The sequence below is a fragment of the Salarias fasciatus genome, chromosome 23, assembly GCF_902148845.1.
Source record: "Salarias fasciatus chromosome 23, fSalaFa1.1, whole genome shotgun sequence".
NCBI lineage: Eukaryota > Metazoa > Chordata > Actinopteri > Blenniiformes > Blenniidae > Salarias > Salarias fasciatus.
The window spans coordinates 16,807,739-16,830,283 of NC_043766.1; the positions used below are offsets into that span (position 1 = coordinate 16,807,739).

At 41.1% G+C, this 22,545-nt stretch overlaps 2 protein-coding genes across 3 annotated transcripts; both read left to right on the forward strand.

Moving 5' to 3' along the window:
* The first annotated feature begins 94 nt into the window (after nucleotides 1-94).
* Nucleotides 95-7,026, forward strand: hnrnpm (heterogeneous nuclear ribonucleoprotein M). 2 transcript variants are annotated; one of them, XM_030082808.1, is made up of 16 exons: nucleotides 95-189; nucleotides 1,184-1,365; nucleotides 2,774-2,826; nucleotides 3,549-3,556; nucleotides 3,695-3,788; nucleotides 3,877-4,158; nucleotides 4,241-4,394; nucleotides 4,504-4,553; nucleotides 4,635-4,692; nucleotides 5,067-5,177; nucleotides 5,265-5,312; nucleotides 5,428-5,496; nucleotides 5,596-5,691; nucleotides 5,782-6,371; nucleotides 6,468-6,519; nucleotides 6,607-7,026. In XM_030082808.1, the coding sequence occupies exons 1-16, from the start codon at nucleotides 95-97 to the stop codon at nucleotides 6,768-6,770; spliced, it is 2,106 nt and encodes a 701-aa protein (XP_029938668.1). In that variant the 3' UTR covers nucleotides 6,771-7,026. The 2 variants fall into 2 exon arrangements, with proteins under 2 accessions (XP_029938668.1, XP_029938669.1); XM_030082809.1 differs by lacking the exons at nucleotides 95-189; nucleotides 2,774-2,826 and having other exon boundaries at nucleotides 1,239-1,365; nucleotides 6,607-6,770.
* A 1,940-nt stretch (nucleotides 7,027-8,966) lies between these two features.
* On the forward strand, nucleotides 8,967-20,147 carry timm44 (translocase of inner mitochondrial membrane 44 homolog (yeast)). Its single transcript, XM_030083090.1, has 13 exons — nucleotides 8,967-9,027; nucleotides 12,068-12,175; nucleotides 12,499-12,702; nucleotides 12,784-12,864; nucleotides 13,000-13,149; nucleotides 13,401-13,537; nucleotides 14,210-14,295; nucleotides 16,455-16,547; nucleotides 17,388-17,512; nucleotides 17,760-17,810; nucleotides 18,144-18,233; nucleotides 18,823-18,933; nucleotides 19,356-20,147. The coding sequence occupies exons 1-13, from the start codon at nucleotides 8,998-9,000 to the stop codon at nucleotides 19,473-19,475; spliced, it is 1,386 nt and encodes a 461-aa protein (XP_029938950.1). The 5' UTR covers nucleotides 8,967-8,997; the 3' UTR covers nucleotides 19,476-20,147.
* Nucleotides 20,148-22,545: the final 2,398 nt, after the last annotated feature.

Genomic DNA, 22,545 nt, shown 5'->3' on the forward strand with positions numbered 1-22,545 from the left:
GTCGGAGGCTCATTCAGCGCTTACTCTACAATTTGAACCCACGTTTTCGGTTTGAAAACTATTGACGTTGTGGAAAAAGAAAACCAGCGAAACGATGTCCAACGAGCAGACTGAAAGTGTTGCCGAGAACGCAGGCCAGCAGCCGCAGCAGCAGCCGCCGCCTCCGCCGCAACAGCAGCAGCAGCCGGGGTGAGTCCATTCATCAAAAAGGTCTTTTGTTGACCCGTAGACGCACGTTAGCCTAGCACATTTCACTTAATTGCAGTCACTGAAGTCCAAATAACCGTGCCTACTACGCAGTATCCACGCGCCTTTAGATTACAGATTAAGCACATCCCTGTAAAACCCCAAGTTATTTAAATTTGTATTTTTTTTTTTAGCCGCGCCTTTGATATGCTGTGTTGGGCCCATGCAGCCACAGAAAGAAACGAGGCATTAAACAGAAACTAAAGTACACGCAGTTGATGATCGAAGTTTGTAGCATGCAATTTTTCTTCGTTCAATCATGATTTCACCGAACTTAAAGCACTTTATTGGTATTTGGTTGTGATGTAACACAGGCCCATCAGCCTGAGTGGCCTTACAATACGACTTGACTGCAGACGTCTTAACGCTACCTTCATCCATTCTATCGTAATTACAATAAAAAAAAAAAAAAAACCAGCATGTATGAGAATACATTTTAAGTATGTTTAAGCTCCTGATTGTGCTTTATGGTTTCGTGAACAGGACCCCCTTGTCTTATTTTTTAAATAAATACATTTAATTAATTATAACATCCATTCTGCTTTGGGTTTTAGTTTTCAATCACTTGTATGACCTTCGTTATCTGGAAAGAAAACATTTTACATCTTTTAAGCTGAATTGACTTTTGTTGTTTTAACACACTTTTCATTACGCAAGCATGAGTGAGACCAGATGGATTAATTGACGATGCTATTCATGTGAATTATAATTTTTCGTCACATTGCCAGTACTGTTAAATATGCATTCGTATATACCACTTATGACTGACCAAATTTGTTTCAAACATTTACCACCATTGATTTCTTTTAATGTTTTCTGAAATATATGTTAAGCCGATATCAATAAAATAAGAATTTGGATTTCTGTTTTGTCCAACTGTTTTTTGCAAAGCTTACTCATACCAACAAATTTCTTTTGTTCTTTTTAATTTTTTTAGAGAAATGAATGGAAAACCTAAGAATGATTCCAATGCAAGCAGGAAGGAGAGACCTCACAAGCGAGGTGGAGGTGGTCGCTACGAGCCCTATGGAAACGCAAACAAAAGATACCGTGTTTTTGTCAGCAACATCCCATATGACGTTAAATGGCAAGCTCTCAAAGACCTGATGAAAGAAAAAGGTAAGGTGTTTGAAAAAGAAAGTGACTCGTGTCACCTTTTGGACATGATTAAAGGACAGAATGGCCTTCAGGGTCATTTTGTTTTGACCCCAACAGCTTTGTAAGGGCTTGTGGAAGTTGCATGAGAGCTTGTGGGAGTTGGAACAAAGGTTTTGGACACGGTCCCCAATTTGTCCGAAAACTGAGTTGCTGCAGACTGGTACAAGCGTGGTGAATCTTGAAGTTGAACACTTAAAAGTTTTTAATGAGATCTTCCAAACCTTTTGAGGGTTTTGAGAAGTTGTGGTTGTATTTGTGTAAAGCGAGTCCACTAATGGAAAAATCCAGTGGCTTGGGATAATGAAAAAGATGTTTTCGCCAAGAATCCTTGATGAAAATTCTACAGTATATTGTGCAGTATAAATTCAACAAATGCAATGCAGCAACTTTGACTTTCATCAAGGTATATGTCAACGTAGTCAGTTAAATTAATAGTCGTTCAGTTTCGGGCATTTACATCATGTTAACTCTGTGCTAGAGGCATTATCCTTTTCCAAAGGAAGGTCAGGAATTCGTGCTATGACAACTGACTGTGGAGTTAAATTGCATTTTCTTTTTTAGGTGCGACCTTGGCAAGCGAATGTTTACTCAGCAGATCTCCCTGTTGTGCCAAACAGCCGTGTGCTGGGGATTTTTTTCTGGGGTACAGGTCTACAAAAGGAAGCAGCTTCTTACGCACTGTCCTTGTCTCCAGAGGTTTGGTCACTGATGTCCATTTGTTGAATAGACACCTGACCATGGTACACAGCGTGGCTGTCGCAGATGCTGCATCAAATTATGATTGTGCATCTCAGTAACGGCAACATTGCGAATGGGGTGCAGTTAGATGTTTCTCTTTTTGAAGAGCTTATTTTCCGAATATGGTTAGTTCTCCAGCTGAAGGTTTCTTCTTAGGCTCATGGGAAAATGATTGATGCAGTAGTCTTAGGTTTCAAATGGTGATATCTGAAAAAGTATGTTCAGGTTTGCAATGAAATGGGCAGACGAAATGAGCGGGTGTTGCCAACTTGAAATTATTTGGTCAAACCTCTTCATGTTGGAGGCGGTGTTCATGGCATTATATCTAAGTAGGAAGGCTGTTGGCCATTTCAACAGTTGTTGTCCTCAGTCTACTGCTTTGGGAATTTTGGGAGAATTCTAACAAGGACAGACTAAGAAGTAATTTCTTTAAAAAAAAAAAAAAAAAGACAAGCTTGGTTTTTGTAGACCTGTACCAATTTGTGCTGCTGAGGTGCTGGAGGGAGGCTCGGGACTTGGAGTCGGAGCTCACTGTCACCGGCCGCCCTACTTGTGTTTCTACTCTAAACCCCCATTATTCTCTCGGCTTCTCTCCCCTTGGTGTGTGTCGTCTCTGGAATCTGATTTGTAGTGGGTGAGGTAACGTACGTGGAACACTTAATGGACGCAGAAGGCAAATCAAGGGTAAGTGCAAATACACAAATAAAACTCATAAATAAGCCTAGACAAACTTGTGTTTGTCTGCTTTGGTTGTCATATTTAAATTGTTGGAAATTGTCTGGATTCAGATACTTTGGGAGTGCGGGTTGGTGTTATGATGTAGGCGTGTTTATTCGTCGTCTGTGGCACTGACTTGAGGGTATCCTGAAGGGTGGATGCATCTCAAACAGGACTTCAGCTTTCTCTGTATCCAGTCCTGGGCATTGCAGTAGCCGACAACGTTCGTTTTGGTTGCTGGAGTTGCTTTTCACGATCTCAAGTGGTCTAGTCCGCAGAGGTTGTCAAGGCTGGTAGATGGTTGTTAAACATCATCCATTCACAGAACCGCTCTACTGGAACAGTTGCCTCATCTATCTTAGTTGTGGGGATTTTTTCTCTTTGTGGATTTTCTGTTATCGGATGTCGGAAAACTCTGTATATTCTCTACACTTGATTGTATCGTGTTTGTTATTGGGTAAAACAATACAGGATCTTTTAATGTAACTTTTTGGAAGCACAGCGTTCTGGCCAAGGCTGTAGACGTGTGTTTTTGACCTTTGAATTGTGCATGGAAGCGTTGACTATTGCCTCATTTTCTGAACCTCACTTAAAATCTTTTGTTAGAGCTGGAAAAAAGAAACTCTTATTAATTCAAAATGTTCTTCACTTTTTGTTGCATCCTGCTCCGATGACTTCAATCAATGAAGGGTTGTGCGTAAGTATTTTTAATTATTTATTTATTTATCAATTTTTTTTTTTTTTTTTTTTTTTTTTTTTTTTTAGGAAAGTCACATCCTTTCGTTAGAATAGTGTAGGAATCAACTAGTTTGTCATTGTGATTTTTTTTTTCCAGTGTTGTTGAGTTCAGGACTGAAGAACTAATGAAGAAAGCAGTGGAGAAGGTCAACAAACACAGCTTTAATGGACGACCACTGAAGGTGAAAGAGGTGGGTCACAGCACACAAAAACACACTGGTCAGAGCTGTCCTTGAGACCAAAATCTTCCCTAAGTAATTTATTTATATTCTTCATAAGGATCCTGATGGTGTGATTGCTCAGAGGGAAATCAACAAGGCTCAAGGTGGTCCTCCAGGTGGCCATGGAGGCATGGGTGGCATGGGTGGAATGGGTGGTATGGGGGGTATGGACCGCATGGGGGGAATGGGTGGTATGGACCGCATGGATCGCATGGGACCTGGACCTAATGGGCCTATGGTCAGTATTCCTCCAAGTCTGATGAACAACCCCAACATCCCAAATGAAATCATCCATGGCCTCCAGGCTGGAAGGATTGGCAGCACAGTTTTTGTCGCAAATGTAAGTCCTCTATTTTTTTCACTGTTTTTCCTCTGGAGTACTCGTATAGCAAGTACAGTAATAATATGCCCTGTGCCAACAGCTCGACTACAAGGTGGGATGGAAAAAGCTGAAGGAGGTGTTTAGCATGGCAGGCATGGTGGTCAGAACTGACATTCTGGAGGACAAGGATGGCAAAAGCAGAGGAATGGGAACTGTAACATTTGAAATGCCAATTGAAGCAGTCCAGGCCGTCTGTATCCTCTGAAATGTTTGACATATTGTTTTTATGCTTTTTCATTGTCTTAATTGACTTTCATTTTGTCCAAAGTTTCCAGTATTTTGTTTTCCTCAATGATTTCACAGCTATGTTCAATGGGCAGCTCTTGTTCAACAGAACCATGCATGTCAAACTGGTACGTTGCCTTCACTGCATATCAGATCTCCCTCTCCAAAATCATATCAACACAGTTTGAATGTCTTTTTATTTTTTAAAGGATGAGAAATCCCTCCCAAAAGATTTTGGTCCACCAGAAAGGGGAGCTGCTCTTCCACGTAAGGATATACCTGTTATTCCTCATGGATGATAGATTTGATTCAGAGGAAAATTAACCTTAGACTTCTGTATCACTCACTTAGAAGCCAACAGCATTACCCCAAGTATGACATGTTAAGGTTCTGTTTCATGATGATTCTTAATCAGTCTGACTTTTTCTGTAAGTAAAAATGCTATTCACATTAGATTTTTTTCTATTTATCATGGCTTACTGACTTGCTAACTTTGAAACAATAGCATGCTGAGTATCTCAGTTAAATGGACTGCAGATGCTCTCGAGGGTTGAGTGCTTTCTGTGTGGGTCTAACACAGACTGCTAGAGTGATTTTGGTTTTCTTTTCTGTTTTTTTTTTTTTTTAACTGTTGTATCCAGGTGGCCTAAGCGGGGTTGGTTTGGGCCTGGGACCCGGTGGGCAGCCGATTGATGCTACGCAGCTCAACAGAGGTGGTGGTGGTGGTGGTATGGGCAACATGGGCCCTGGAGGCAAGTAAAGGCTCCGTGGCTTTGTTAATCCCCTTGAAGAAAAGGCACCAGTCATCTGAGACTCATCTTCACTGTTTTCACTCATAGGAATGGATGGCATGAACTTCGGAAACATGGGAGGTCGCATGGGGGGAGGTGTGTAATAGAGCATTTTATAACTGCAGCCTTTGATAGACCTCAGATACATGCAATATTTTTTTTTTATCTTTTGTGGGGGTCACACCAAGTACTGTTTCATGTGTGCTTCAAGGAATGGACAACTTTGGTGGAATGAACAACATGGATCGTTTCGGATCTTCTGGGATGGGCAGAATGAATGGTAAGAGTGTGTTGACACATGCTTTGGGCTCCAAAGCGAGAATGGAGTACTTTCAAGTTTGCTCGGTGTTTCTGATGGTTTCATCTCTTGCCTTGTCAGACATGGATCGTGGGATTGGTGGTGGTTTTGACAGGGAATTTGGGCGAAATGACATGTCTCGCAATAATTTCGGAGACTCCTTTGAAAGAGGAATGGGTTAGTATAGACTTGAATTTGTTTGAAAGCCCCTGTGATATTTAAGTTGAATCACCTATTTATTTTCTTTTTGTTAAATCGTTTTTATAGGAAATTCCCTGGGTATGGACCGGATGAGCTCGGGAATGGACCGCCTGGGAGGAAGCATGGAACGCATGGGAGGGATGGACCGGATGGGCATGGACAGGATGGATCGAGTGTCTGATCTGGACAGGCTTGGCTCTGGGTTCGACCGGATGGGCTCGGGCATGGACAGGCTGGGTCCCAGTATGGACAGGCTTGGACCCGGCCTGGATCGTATGAGCTCCAGCATGGACTGCCTTGGCCCAGCTGGCTTTGATCGTCTAACTCCATCTTCTATGGATCGCATGGGTTCCAGCATGGACTATGGTTCGCCAGTGGGTATGGATCGCATGGGCAACACTGGGCTTGACAGAATGGGCAGCAGTTTTGACCGTATGGGCTCCACTGGAGGACTTGACCGCTTCCCCTCTGGTGGACTCGATCGAATGAGCTCTGGCATGGACCGGATGGGCTCAGGAAGCGTTGGTGGTCAGTTTGACCGTTCCGGTGACTTGGATCGAAGCTTCGGTGGAAATTCATTTGGAGGAGCTGGACCTGGAGGGCCTGGGATTGGTGGAGGCAATGTGAGGAAAGGATGCCAGATTTTTGTCAGAAACGTAAGTGCTCATGCTAAGTGAAGCTTTATGAACTTGAAAAAAAAAACCATTTTATCACATGATTCTAACCTATCGCTGCTTTTTGTATTTGTGTAGTTGCCATTTGACTTCACCTGGAAGATGCTGAAGGATACCTTTAACACATGTGGTAACTATTGCCAAGCTTATCACAATCAACCCTCGTGATCTTACTGACAACACAGATTAACACTTGACATTATTCTCTCCTCTGAAGGTATGGTCCAGTATGCTGATATTAAGATGGAGAATGGCAAGTCCAAGGGCTGTGGTGTGGTCCGCTTCGACAACCCCGAAACTGCTGAGTTCGCCTGTCGTACCATGAATGGCTACCGGCTGAATGGAAGAGAGATTGATGTTAGAATTGATAGGAATGCATAACTTCCTTTTCAGATCAGGCGTTTTTAATCCCCACCACCAACCATTTGGCGTCGTCTGAAGTGTTCTTTACTTTATTTGGTTATTTAGATATTTGTCACTGTGAAAATGTTATCAGTCAACAATTTGTTACAGTGAACATGTTGGAAATGTCTTCTGAAACCTCACAGTTTAGTGACCAAATGTTTTTTTAGACTTGTCTGAACGTTGATTGCCTTTGATCAGTAATTTGATTTGATAATAAAGCTGAATATTTCTGAGTTTACTTTTTGTGCTTTTTCATATGAGCTCAGGTATAGCTATAAATCAGCAGCTCACGAGGCGTTTAACACTGCAAGTTTGAATCAAAGTTTCACTGTTAAGTGAAGAGTATATGTTTTTTAATGTTGCGATAAAAGTTATACTGGCACCAGAAGCTACAAAATGTATTTTCTTGTTTAAGCAGGTATTATATTGATCTCAGCATTTAGGGTAGATATTTGTACCCCTCTGCCCTCCCTCATAGACCTGCACGGCACCCGACTCGCGCTGAAAGCTGGCACCATGGCCACCAACTCCACCCACCACTTCTGTTCAGGTATTTAAGCAGGAGGTGTCAGAAAAGTGACCACAGGGATAACTGGCTTGTGGCGGCCAAGTGTACATAGCGACGTTGCTTTTTGATCTGTCAATGTCGGCTCAAGGCTGAGGTTCTTCCCAATCCCTCTGCTGCTGGAAGTCTCACTGATTACCTGTGAGGTCCTATGCATATTATGTAACCAAGGACATCAAGTTTTTCTAAATCTACACTATTGCACATTGCCAGGGGTATATTGCATATTTAAGTTTAACTTCTATTTTAAAATCTTATTGCACTCATTTTATCCTTGCCTATATTTTCTACCCAATTGGTCCTTTGTGTCCTTTTCCTGTGACTACATCCCAGTCAGTTACCTGAAAGTAGCCCTGCAGAAGTTTGTATTATTTTTAATTATTCCACTTGAGCAAGCATAGGTGATGGTGGAAAGAAAAACAGGAGGAAGCTTTTGCAGAACCAGGATGGCTCAGAGTTGATGACTTTCTGGTGTTGTGGTTAAGTTTAAAGGATAGAAAGAAAAAAAGGGATAAGATAGATATAAGACAAAAAGCAGACAGAAGTCAGTGGAAGAGAGGGTTGACCTGTAGGTATCCTTCACACCAGCGTACAGTAAAGCCTGAATTTTCCCCCAATATAGTTTTAGCTGTCACACACTGGATGAGGTTCAGGACACGGCTGAAGTCACCTGAAAATGGTACCCTACAAGTATGTTCAGGCTGAAGAATGATGCATACAGTGTGGCTAACAAAGCATGCCAGGGTCATGTCAGCAGAAAGAGGAACAAAATGCAACTACAGTAGCGTGTGAGATTTGAAAGGAAAGATAGTATGAGCAAAGTCTGACAGCCAGCAGTTCACTGACTAACCTACAGAAATGGTCTTTGATGCTAATGTAACCAAGACTGCACTGATAGTCCCCGTGAAGCCATGTCTTAAAGAAGTTATCAGATTACACTCTAATATCAAATTATTATGTGTACCTCAAGAACTGTAACTTACATACTATGTGGGGCAGTTATGACCTACACGCTAGAGAGAGACTTGTCATCAGGAGTTTGCAGGTTTGATTTCTACAGCGGTCAGGTCAACACTGTTGTGAGAAAACCCATGAGCAAGTCCCTTGATCCCCATCAGCTCTCCAGACTGTCTTAATGGAGCTACTCACTACATCCTAGAAATAGTATAGATTAATGTGGGAAAAAGAAATGAAAGAAAAAGGATAATTTTGATCTCGTATGAAGAACTAGTTTGAATTGTTTCCTGGGGACTTTGTGTCAGGGGCTTTCATGTAAAAACGTATCTGTCTGTTTGATACATTAGCATAATGAACTGATACTTTGATCAGAATGTACCCTGCCTTTTTCTGAAAGGTAATTAACTCCAATAAAATTGGCCATTTCTTGATTTCTTCCCCCGGGGAGAGGCTGCATGTTCTTCCTGTGCCTGTGTAGGGTTTATTCTGGTACCTCATCGAAACTCAAGCTTCTTTGTGTTATTTGGTGAATCTCGTGTGTCTGGGTCACTATGGAGGTGTTTCTTGGGAGGAGCACATCTCACCAGCTCACGAGGTTAATCTATGAGCACTTAGGACCGCCCACCCTACGTGGACGTGAAAGGTCACCACCGGAAGAAGGTCATAGGCACCGCATTCAAGATGGCGACTCCCGTGTGTCAGTGTTATCAAGTGAGTGTTTGGACTCGTCTTTTTTTTTTAAGTTTAAACTTGTGAACACATTTAAATATCAAGAGAGGGGTTTTAAGGATCCGTCCGTTCAACAGCCAGCCTTACAAATCCGGTCTTTTTTCTGCGTGTTTTGTAAAAGTAGCGTTAGCTCCCAGAATTAGCTCCGAGTGTGAACACATGCAGCCGGTGTTTGTTTGGACGTCTGCGTCTCGAACAGTCATAATAAAGACACGAACTCCTTAGGTTTCCGTTTTCCAGTATCTTTAGCTTTGCTAGTGGATTTATAGTAATTGAGCAGCTTTGCTAATGATACCTGTTGGTAAGAAAAAGTGCTCTTGCGACTGTAATGTGCCATTCTCGTGATTTTATTGTTCTCCAAGTACCTCGTGAAGCGTGTCACAGGTTGGGGTGTAACTCCGTGTGTTTGACCTGCATGGGTTTGTCAGTCTTCTCCCTGCAAATTCTGATTAGACTATTAAATTCAGACCGCGTGGAGAAAACCGTTGATCAAAAGATCATATCTCCTCGATTGAGCCTAAGTTTTACAGCCTGACTAAAACTGAAAAGCTGTCCACTAGTGGAGGGTTCTGCTGAGGCATGGCTATCCCACCTTTTTGACGAATGGCCCTCAGGCCAGTGAACCTTTGCACCCAGAGTTTTTTTTTTTTTTTTTTAAAGGGATTCAGGTTTGGAGAAAGTGTAGACCACTGAGTTTAAGGTCCCCCAGTCTCCAGCAGCCGTTCCCTAATGACACCACCTTGATGAGCTGCATTATCGACTATAAAGGTGAACTTAGGCCTGTGCCGCCCATGCAGAGTTATTGAGGTAGCATGGACTTTTCACTGCCCCATTCCAAAGCATAGGACAGTTCTGTATTGTCTGGACACCTGTCCACGCTGTAGCACCATGGTCGTCACAGGCTCGTCTGGTGACTACAGTGGCTGATGCATAGTGGGCTCCTTGATATCTCTCACATTGCTGGCAGCCATCATTTCTACTTGGAGTGAATGTTCTTTCATCAGACAACAGAACTGAAGCCTACTGGTCCCTCAAGTAAATACTTCCTGGCCCATGCCAGACAATGATGCCTGTGCCTGGTGGAGCGGTCAGGTACTCTTACAGGTCATCTTTCACGTGGACCACATGGGTGAAAACTGTTTTCCAAAGGCCTGATGTGACGCTTGGTGCCTGTCACCTCCTTTAAATGTGCCTGGAGTTGAGTGGCCTTCACCATTCTGTTATACAAAGCAAATTTCAATGAAGCGGTCATCAGTGTTGGATGTAACGTGAGGACGTCTACTTCTATACTTTTCTGTGACTCTTCCAGTCTCTCTGTCTGTTCAACCTGCTGCATTCTGACATACTCAGCTCAGTGGCCTCTTCCATCTGTGAACATCCTGACTGAAACCTCACAATGGCAAAGTACTGGGGATTAGTTTTTAGTGTTGTCTCTGCCTCATGATGTCAAAATGTGAACAGCGGGACGAGGACTGTTTAAATACCTATTCTAATTGAACAAGGACATTTAAGGCAACAGCAGCAGTATAATGTGTGACAGTGGTCATCCTGATAGTACCCCTTAAGCCGGCCACACACTACAGGATTTTTTCAATCTTCCCCGATTCAGACACCACACACTACAAGACAGCAGAGGACAGATCGTAACCAATCTTCCTCTCCTGGTCGTCTAGTATGTGGTGTCACTCTGGAGCAGAACACACACTAGCAGATTCTTCAGCCGAGAATCGGCTCCTCACTCCTCCAAATCTCACGTCGTCCGACGTGACTTTGTGCTGTTTCCCTTCATTGCTGTTTTTACATTCATCTCCACTTTCAATAATAAGTGGAGAACTCATTCGTTCCCTCAGTTCATTCATTCACATTGGTATCGCTCCTTCAGTGCAGACCCCCACCCGCCGTGCGCACGGAGCACGGACTGTCAGCACCTTGTTAGAAAATTTAAATGTTCCAGTACAGAAGAGGGAAACATAGTTTCAGATCATTTTATTATAATTTACATTTAATAATAATTCAGCTTATTAGCTAATCTGTTTGTGTGTTTTGTTTTTGTTTTTTTTTACTTTTGAGTCCCGAGTGCAGCAGTAGAATAAAGTTATTAGCAGACCGTGTCAAATAAAAGCTACTTTTTTAAATCTTTTTTAAATCATCAAATATCTTAAATCATTCTTTATGTCCACAGATTTGATAGTTTAAATCAGAGTAAAAATACGTTGATTAGGAAAGTTTCATTATAGTCCGCTCTGTCTCTGAGGGCACGGAATCAGTGGAAAGTTTTTTTTTCTTTTATTATTATTTTTTTCTTCCCCATTCTTCCGTGATGGTTAATAACGGAGATTAATTAAAACATTGGGATTATTGCAGGACTGGCGGAGATGCAGATATTAGATCGGAGTTTGGGTCTGAATGGAGGATCCAGTTCATCCAGGAGCGACAGGATTAACCATCACTTTCTGCACGGCTGAGTTTAGAGCTCTGGCTTTTCTGTTTCACTGTCATATAGTGAATATATTTCACAGACATATATTCATCATCCAGCTCTGACAGCTGTGAGTGGATGTTTTTAATCAGCGGCACCTTGGTGAGACGGAGCTGTTCATCCAATCAGAGAGCTTTATTTCGAGGGTGTGGACAGCTCTACTCAGAGCTGATCGGCGCCTCTCGGAGCGCACCACACACTACAAGATTTGCGATCGGAAATATTGAACATGTTCATTATCTCCGATCTCCCCTTCCGATGCCTCCCGAGAGGCTCCGACCGGAAAAAATCTCTCGGAACACACCGCACACTACACGAAGATCGGACCCGAACTCATTTGCATACTCCCGACAATCGGACCCTGTCGGCCTCGATCGGGAGGAGAGGATCGGGGCAAAATTCGGCCCGATTATCCTGTAGTGTGTGGAGGCCCTTAATTGACGTACAGAGACTTACAGAGAGCTCCACAACACTCACACATACGCTTATGTTTATGGTGTTGTTGTTGTTTTTTTTTGTCTCACTCTTCATTCTCTTCTCCAGATATGTATGAGAAGGAGTCTGACATCATTCCCTTCCTCCTACCTGCTGCTTCCCAACAGACCCAATGCGTACAGGAGGACACATTGGCTACTCACAAGCATGGCACAGGTACCAGCACCAGAGATCAAATGTGTCTCGTTATATCTCTCTGGATATACTGCAGTTGCATATTGCAGGATGTGCAATTTGGTTTAAGAACGCTTGAGTTTATATAGTCATGTATTTCTACTGGGAATAATGCACTGCACTTTCAGAAATGCATACATACATGCATGCATGCATGCATACAGGGAACACAAACAACTGACCTGAACCCTCTTTCATGCTACATTGTCTTTACAACATAAGTTGAATTGCGACATGTTACTTAAGTCTGATTTATTCTCAATGCCAGTTATCCATACTTGGTGTTTTTGTTCTATGCCATCCAGGTTTCCCCTTCACCTCTTCTACAGGTAAGGTATTTGTCAGGGGAAAGAGGTAGCGGCAGAAAAGGTTTCTTGGGGGAATTTTTGGACAACATCAAGCAGGAGCTGAACAAGAACAAGGAAATGAAAGAAAACATCAAGAAGTTCCGAGAAGAAGCCAAAAAACTTGAGGAGTCCGATGCTCTTCAACAAGCCCGGAGAAAATATGTAAGTGCATAAAATGCGTACTTTTAAGTAAATATCTAAGTTTGTCTTAATGTCTGAGGCCCTCATTTTCTTTTTTCCTAGAAAACTATAGAGTCTGAAACAACAAAGACTTCTGAGATTTTCAAGAAGAAGTTGGGTGACATCTCTGAGACTGTTAAAGAGGTCAGTATGATTTGTTGTATCTGTTAGCCAGATAAGATTAAATGTCTTTTCTTTTCTTTTTTTTTTTTTTTTGTCATACGGTTGTCTTGTAAGTCCACATTTCAAATGTGTAGGCTTGTTATTTTATATGAACAGGGCTTAGAAGAAGTCAGCCGTACAGATATCGGGAAGAAAATCAAAGAAGGAATGGAGGAAGCAGCCAAAACTGCAAAGACCTCTGCAGAAAGTGTCTCAAAGAGTGGAGAGAAGTTGGGGAAGACCGGCGCTTTCAAAGCAATATCGCAGGTAAACATTCGCTTAACATTCATTAGCACATATTTGGCTTGGCTTTTGTGAAAATGGAATGATTCATACATGTTAAAAAAAAAAAAAAGATCAGAAGTCATGTTTGGGGTATACAGTCATGTTTCCTCATTGTAGGCCGCAGGTGTTATTTAATATATTACACTGACTAAAAGAAGCCCTGCAATGATGAAATAAGATTTTTCAAACTGTCTCCTTGTCTCTTTTCCACTACTTTTGAATCCTGTTTTCAGGGCATGGAAAGTGTAAAGAAAGAGATCGGTGACCTGGGCCATACGGGTCCGTATCGGCCTCCAGCCAGACTGCGGAAAAGGAGTGAATTCTCCTCGAAGGGATCAGCGGAGGACAGCAAGGTCTTTGAAGCCAACGAGTACGTGAGTGCCCTTTGCCTGAGCAGATACTGAGAGGGAGGAAAAAAATGCTTTGAGATTCAGAAATAACTGGTACCCTTCTCTTGGTCCAGTATGGCCTTATACGTTTTAATATCAACATAAGAAATTGATCACAGAGCTGAACTCAGAATCACCTTCCTGATTTCATTATTACTTTGTTAGAAAGGCAGCAGTAGTAAATCCTGGTATGGAAGAGCTGCAATCATGCACATGTTCAATGCTTACCTGCTTTGATACTCTTTAATCTAAAAAGCCACGAGAGATCTCTATAACTGGGTTTAATGGAGCACAGAGATATTTGTAACTCTGTGTTTGCTGCTACCGACAGATCCCTCTTGAAAATGAGACCCTGGGTCTCAATGGGGCCCTACTGTGTAAATAAAGGTTAACTAATAAAAACAAACAAACAAACACACACTCAGGACTGTGGCCCTTCAGATCCAGTATAAGGGACCTGTGAAAGAATCTCAAACTTGAGAAAAAAGGACACTTTTGTTTTGTTTGGGAGTTTTTATAGTAAGAAAAACTGCTGAGTGGCTATTCTGTAATGTGGCTGTATTTTTTTTAATTTTTTTTTTAGATGTAAACCTGAATAATTGTGATTATCATCTCTAATTCAGCTTTAATTTTGACTTACGGTTTTTCTTCAGGGAAGCTATGGGCGTTGTACTCCACAAAGACTCCAAATGGTACCAACAGTGGAAGGATTTCAAAGACAACAATGTGGTCTTCAACAGTAAGCGATTGATATCTTAAGTATATCATCTCTGCATTTTGTTTTTGAAAAGTTGCAGCAGGTCTCCTAATAGGGATTGCTTGAGTTTAAAGGTACATTAAGGAGTTTGCACGTTTTATGCGAAACAAGGCCCTTTAGGCCTTGGGCGTAACTGAAGCTTAGTGAAACGCTCGTGTCTGGCTTGCGTCCATGTACGTGCACGGAAGAGGGAACTCCTTCCTCGCTCTTTTAGTAGCGCTCGAGTAAAATTTAAGTTTGTTTTGCCTGATGGGGTCTGTGCTGGAGTTGTGGCAGCGCTAGAAGCCAGTCTTTTCTTACTTTCTGGAAGATCCATCCTCATACTGCTCAGTTGCTGCTCGCTAAGCATCTGGCGGAGTAAACACCTGGTGGAGCAGAGGTAAACACCTGGCACCTAATCTCACGACAATGAAGATATCTCTCTAAACAGGCTATAATCTCTCCATCCACCCATCTCTTATACCGCTCAGTGCTGTTATGGGTAGCGTGGCTCTCTAGCCAATCCCATATATAAACTGTCAGCTGATCAAAACCTTCCTCACTGCCTTCAATCTCTCTGTGGTCAAACTGCTGCACTTATTTTTTTGTAAAAACATGAAGCAAAAAATGCTCCTGTGCAGAAGAAACTGTAAAAAAAGGTGTTTTGAATGTCAAACTGAGCAAGTTTCATACCGTCAATTGGTCTTCATGTTGATGTGAGAGGCTGCTACCCATCCTGACCCGCAGCACAGAATGTTTTCAGTGTTTTATGACCAGACTGCTTGATATGGGAAACATTTTAAAGATGACAATATTGTTGGTTATTGAATGAACTTGTTGTGAAAGGTGAACAGTTGCCTCAGATGATGAATGTCCTCACGGCACACACAGTTTGTCATGCTGGAGTAGAGGACAGTGAAGGAGACACTGAGGAGGACAGCATTGGAGGCTGTATTTATTAGGTCAAACGCCATCTCTGGCATTCATCTGAGAGTTATGTGCCCCCCCCAGTATAAGCATATGTTGATAGATGATAGAAATCAAATAAGATTTGATTTCACTGTGATGAACACTGCTGTCATTAACTTTTTAAAAGTTAAGGGTGACAAATAGATTTTATCAAACTTATCTAAGTTATCAAATGCTCATGTGTTGTTTCTGGGCTTGAGTGATGAACATTTTACTCAGTAACTGACACCCACTTTATTAGGCTCTAGTAATTAACGCTTGCTGGTAGTTAATGTGGCACATTGCTGATTGATGATATTAGGTTTACAGCAGAGAGCTTATATATTTACATCACCAAGTCGTGGTTAGGGGACAGTATCAATGAATAATAATGTTTTAAAGTTGAAGATAACCCTGGTTGTAGTTAGGACAAAGTGCTTTTTTGTTTTTTTAACATAAGATTGGGTGGTGAGACCAGTTCATCACCTGCCAATTAAACCTTTGATCTACAGCAGAGAACTTCTGTGACTTCAATAATGCTTTTAGTCACTTCAGTGAAACTGAGAGTGGGATGAATTCCAGCAGGGATTCTCATAGAATGGAGAGGGAGGAAAAATCTGGAAAAGGGGAATTTCCCTCTTTGATGTCTCTGGGGAGAGTGGGGGACCACCTCACACCTGTTTTGAAAGTGTTAGAAATACATAAAGCCTCTTTTCAGCAACACTGAACCAAATAACCCAGTTCATTCCCGTGCTATGCTGAGGATTTAGTTGTTGCAGGAAAAATTTGCAAGTGTGCAAGTCTCATCTGCATTGTCATTGTTAGATATTGATATTGTTATTGTTATGTTTCTTATTGCGTAGATCATTAACTTGTACTTATTGCAGATTTTAAACAGAGTTTTACATTTTTGCAACCTCGGTTAAATACAGACACATAACTGCTTATATTTTTCAGCTCACACTGGAGTCACACTCTTGATTCATTAATCACTCTTGCTTTTTTCTGAGTGCCAGTGTTGAGGCATGTCATTTCTCACTGTAACAACAGGTCCTGTGGGAACTCGCGTTTTCACAGGAAAAGTGTTGCATTTCTGAGAAGCCAATCATTAGCTGACCCGAGAGAACGTAGCAGCTTTCTGCCATTCATCTACATGTGTGGTGAAACATTCATGTATGGATAGACGGTCTGACTCACTCTCGTTTTAACTGCAGGGTTTTTTGAGATGAAGATGAAATATGACGAGAGCGACAACGCCTTCATCAGAGCGTCTCGTGCCGTCACCGACAAGATGACTGACCTTATAGGTGAGAGTTCTCTGCTTTCAACTGTCTGCATTGATCTACCCGAGAGAAGTTTTATTAGAAACTGAGTAAATGTTACCTTGGGGTTCTTCAGAATTAAGAGAACATTTACACCACCAAAATTTGAATTAGGGAAAAAAAGGTAGCAAGGCGCCTTTTTAATTAAATTGTAATTACAGCTAAGCAGTCACTTCTCATTTAACATGAAGTCTAGACTCAGTCTTGCTGCACCCTGTCTGCTTCATTTTCATCTTAAATTTTGGTTCAGTGCTGGATTCCCTGTATTCCATTTGATTCGTTGGCTATAAAGTTCCCTGAAAGTCAGAACTATACTTTGTCTCTGCAGCTGTTATCACTGCAGGATTCATCAGTCTTGCAGTTCATTTCATCTGTATTAAATTTATTGCATTTGTTTTTACTTGAACATGGATATTGCACACAGGCACACACTTTCACCCTACGTTGGAAATTTCCTGATTTCATAAATCATGTTATGGTGTAGGACAGCAGTGGTGATGAGTAGATACGTGTTTTAATAAATGTGATTTCAAAGGTCGAGGTAGAGGTATTTTTCTCAGTCCAGAAGTGAGCTTCAACATTCCCACTTTTGATCGCTCACTTGATCTCATTTCGTGGTTTTAAATTGCTTGTTTTTGGACTCATTACACTTTTTTGGCTTTCCATTTTTAAGTTCATTGACCAGATACATTGTTTTGTCATTCAAAACTCCCTTTCTGTTAACATCAAAAATGTCTGAAGGCTTTGTCAACATTTTTGTTAATTTCACAATTATTTGTGTTTCTGCTTCTTTTACTCATGTGTTTTGGGCACATGTGCACACAGGTGGACTGTTTTCAAAGACTGAGATGTCTGAGGTATTAACAGAGATTTTAAAAGTGGATCCTTCATTTGACAAAGATTCATTTCTCAAGCAGTGTGAACGAGATATCATCCCCAATATACTGGAGGTATGTTTAACTGTAACATAGCTCCTCTTTAGACGTAAATGAGAGTCGATGTCCATACATGTTGTCTTTCTCTAAAACATTAAGTTCAGTGTGAATGTAATTAGAGTTGTTAGCTAACCTTTGTCAATGAAACCAAATCAATAACGATCAAAAAAAAAAAAAAATACAAAGATTGAATGGATGTGATTGGGTATGTCCTTGAAAATGTTGTGATTGAAAATGTCTTTTTTATTTTGGTATCGAACAGGCGATGATCAGAGGGGAACTGGAGGTTCTGAAGGACTGGTGTTATGAAGCGGTATGGTTTTTCTCATGCTTTCACTCTGAATTGATTGAAAATAAAAGATTAGAATTTATCATTGCTACAGAAATGGGTAAACTTCTGGCAACTTCAGCTAGCATTAAATTGATTAAAAGAAAAAAATATGTGAGAATAGATTAAAAAAAAAATCTTGTGTCAAATGCACAAATTGTGTTGACCCATATATCTAAACTCGGTCGTGTGGTTTCACAACACTGCGCTGCCTTAAGTGAGAGTCAAGGATGTGATGGCTTCAGACTGATACTCCTCGTTCAGACGAGCATCAGTCATTTTATCTTGGGTTTGTTTCTCCATTATTGTTGTTTCTAGACATACAGCCAGCTGGCACATCCAATTCAACAAGCCAAAGCCATGGGGCTTCAGTTCCACTCGAAGATCCTGGACATCGACAATATTGACGTAAGAGAGGCGACTCTATAATGAACACCAAGCTGTCAAGAGTATTGAACTCTTTAAAGTGTCTTGGGCTTAAACTCACAGTGGTTTGCAAATTGAGAGTATTTACAATTTGTATTTGCATATAAAGCATCCATTTCTTAATTAAATCTGAAGCAAATTATGAAAATATTTTGTGTCAGTCTAAATTTTAAACGGACATCGTTTCACCATGATTTTATGTCTCTAGATATATTTTTTAAACTATTTTGCACTTCAACAGGTTTCTTGGTTGTTTCTTGAAATTATTTGTTTTTTCAGACCTGAAGGTATATTCGCATTGTCAGAATGATTCGGAATAAGGATTTTGTATCGTTGCTACTCACTACAACTGTTTGTGTCAATTAAACATCCATCAAAGTACTTTTTAAAAATGTATTAGATTTAATTAAAATACTTTGAAAACCTCAAGTCTGTGTTAGGAAAAAATAAAGATTTGTAAAATTGAGGGGAATCCCTTTTGCCTTTAGTCTAAAATTGAAGCAAAATTAAATAAATGAATCAGTTGATGGGTCACTCAAGTGTTGATGCATTTTTTTTTTCTTCCCTTCAGCTGGCCATGGGTAAGATGATGGACCAGGGCCCTGTGTTGATCATCACATTTCAGGCTCAGTTAGTGATGGTGATCCGAAACACCAAAGGAGACGTGGTGGAAGGAGACCCGGTGAGTTAATCACACAAACAAAAACACAAACCACAGTCAAAACGGCTTTGAATCCATCATTGAGCTGATCGTCACACTGTGTTCAGACTAATCTTTCTCGGTTTGTTGTTATAGGTATAATGCAATTCTTTTGTCATTTATTTATATGAATGTGTATAAAAGATTCGAGCAATGATTTTCTTGATTTAGAGTTCCAGAAATCTTTATTATGAGCTACAAATCAGCCATGTTGCTCTGTCAAGGAAGGCTTGTGACGAGCGTATGTCTGTGGACACACGTAAATGTATAGCCCAACATGGCTTTGATCAGACTGACACAACCATTTATAAATGTTTGTACTTGTCTAAGATAATAAATATCATTTTTAGTTATTTTTTGACTTACTTGCACATTTACAGTGGGTTTATTTGTGTCTGTCGCAGGAAAAAGTGCTGAGGATGATGTATGTGTGGGCTCTTTGTCGAGACCAGGAGGAGCTCAACCCATACGCGGCCTGGAGACTTCTTGACATCTCTGCCTCGAGCACTGAGCAGATCCTTTAAGACTCTTTGTGATAAGCACAGAACGCACTCATTCAGGGAGGGGACATACTGTACCTGGAGCTGGCTGTAAGGACGGGGAAGAGGAAGACGGGAAAGATGAAGCTCAAGCTTATGTCACCGCGAAACCTCTGTAGATTCATGTTGGACAACACTTGGTGCTTTGATTTCTACTTTTTGTTTTTTTTTTCTTTACGTCCCTTTTATCTGAAGTGTAAAATGATGTTGAATTCTTCAGTTGTTCCTGGCAGTCCCTCTTGCTTACACAGGGGGGCAGTAGAGTACCAAAAAACGTTCACTGAGACTATCTTCTTAATGACCTTTCAGGTTTAATTCTGTCCAGTGCGTTCAGCTTTCCTCGTTTAAATGTATTTTCATAAATTCAAGACAATGGATTGGGAGTAGTTTAGTAACTGCAATCCCAAGTTATAAGATGGTGGCAGTTTCTGAAAACTGCCCCCTCTCCCCAGCCAGGGTGATCAGTCGTCTTTCTCTTCCTCTCCTCTCTTCGGTGTTGATATCTCAGTGACTGATGGTATCGGTGCCAATCGGTGTTCTCCCACCTTTTTTCTGCAAGGATCGTTACCCTTATTTGTATGATAATCAGTCAGTGTAATTTTGAAACTGTAACAAAGTTTATATTTATTATTGAAAATAAAGATTAATGCTGCTTTCGCATTAACAAACACTTTTGAAAGCAAACTTCTTTTAAAGATTTTGTATCTTCTACCCTGCAAATGGTTAAGCTCAACTTCAGATTTCTTTTGATTTCTTCTAGGGCAGTAGCTAATTATTTTTTTAATTAAATCCCCAAATGGGATTTCACGGTGAGCTATAATATTTCCTTTGGGGAAAATGCAGCTTCTGAGTGATTTTTACAGTTATATTTCCAGAGCAGACTTGGAGCACTCATTTCTTTTGAGTGGAAATTAGCTTTCTATGTAAACCTGTTTGAGGTTAAAACCAAATCAACCTGGGTGAAACGCATCATTGGGATGGATTTCATTGTTGGTGTGTGCTGCACAGGAGTATAAATGGTTACGTCTTCAATTATCTGTCATCAAGGCCAAATTGCACTCAGACTTGACATTACCTCGGTCAACTGTCATCTTTAAGTTTTAACATTATCAGTTTGTTTCACCATGCAGTTCCATGCAGCATTTTGTATTGTTTGACCTTCAGTGTTGTGAAGGGTTATCAGTCACTATTTGTGTTCAGTGTGCCATGTTATTGCTGCACACATCAGAAGACTTGCCGTAGCTTCAGCGACACAGAACTCCTTTAAAGGAAATGCAGCTACAGTGAAGGTTGACACTTGTAAATGATAGCCGTTCAATTTATCTATGCTCATCCTGAACATCTTTGAAAAAGATTTGGCCCGTGTGAGCAAATAAATCTTACCTTTATTTTCACGATCTTTGAAAAAATCGAGGGACAAAAGCAGTGTTTTCTTAGGAGAATCTATGTAATGCTGTATTTTTCATACCTGTTAGACGGGTAATACAGCAAGTAAACGCTTTGTCCTGAAAGTTTGTGTATTAAAAGCAGAGAAGTGTACAGGTTTGAAGATTGACAATGGCGAGATTGTGATGGCTGAACGACTGGAAGGGACATTCAGAGAAGGAAAAGATAATGGCAGGACAAAGCCTGACCTGTGTGGTTTGATCCAACAGACAAAACACTGTAGTTTAAATTGCTGAAACTCAAAATTGCTGTATTTTGTCGATACAGTGCATAGATTGCAAAGGGCACAGATTCCCTACATGATATCAGACATTATGTATAGCCGATCAGTGGCCCATCTTGTTCCTAGAGAGAAATATTTATAGCTTCATATGTTTTTTTTTTGTTTTTTTTTTAAGCGTTTCAGAATGTTTTGTGCCTGTTGTGCGGTTGAATGGTGGTGGGATCACTTCCAGGAGTTGTTGGTTGTAGCAGATGTCAAACAGCTCCGGAGTGTTGCAGAGCAGAATATGATGCATGCGTCGAGAAAGGTCTCCTCTCTTCTGCTGCGGATTTATGACACTAACCCTGGGTGAGAAGGTAGGGCCGCTTACAAATAAGCTTTTGTATATGCCGGCATGAGCACCGTACGTCTGTCTGTCCACACACACCAGAAGCGCTGCCGTTTCTGAGCTGTCCTGGATGATAGATTCTGACTTTTGCTGAACTGTGCTGAGCCTGCAGCTCCTTTCAAAGGGGTTTCATTGCTCAGTATGCACCGCTGCAGCTCTGAAGACACTGCTCCCCTTGCCTGTGTTCAACCGAACCGCCCCAAGAATTCCCCAATGGAAACAGTGGTCAGCAGGATCCTGCTGACTGACAAAAAAGACTTGAGATAACATCTGACTGCTGTTTGTTTGTATGCATGCCTTAACATTGAATATGTCATTTCAAATTGATTGGACCCCCAAGCTCTGTGATCATTATCCTACAGTCTTATAGCGCCAACGAGAACTCAGTCTGGTATTTTTGTGAGTACTTCTATAACATTTTGACACTCATGAATACTTTAATCAGCCCAAACACATATCTTAAACTAACGGTGCTGTTTCACCTTGAGGTGGCATCATGACTTGTAACAATGAAGCGTTTGATCCCTGAAAGGAAGGAAATTCATATATACAGTTATGAACAGGAACATGAATGTCCTGCAATCCATGTCAGTAGGATGAATAATGAAAACTATGAAACTGTAATGGATATTTACAATAACAGCCGCCTCCTGTAATCTGAAGTCACTTCAGACCAAGCACTGCACAGCAGTGTGACATTTGCAATCTCACTTCCCAAGAAAAAGACCCCACTTTGAGCATGGCATGGGGTGCTTGGTTTGCATGTTGTAATCTGAGCATTTGTTTTGTTTTGATTTGTTTTTCTGGGTATTCCACTCCTATCCACATTTCACGGGTGTGGGTGCGCAGCCTTTTTTAAATGACCATGAAAGGTTTGCAGGTTTCTCAATATTTCCTGATAAAGGTCTGTACACAATGTTTAAAAATAGTATCAATGTTACACAAACAGTTTTTGTTCGCTCATCGTTGTTAGTTTTGTGAGTTCAGCTGGAGTATTG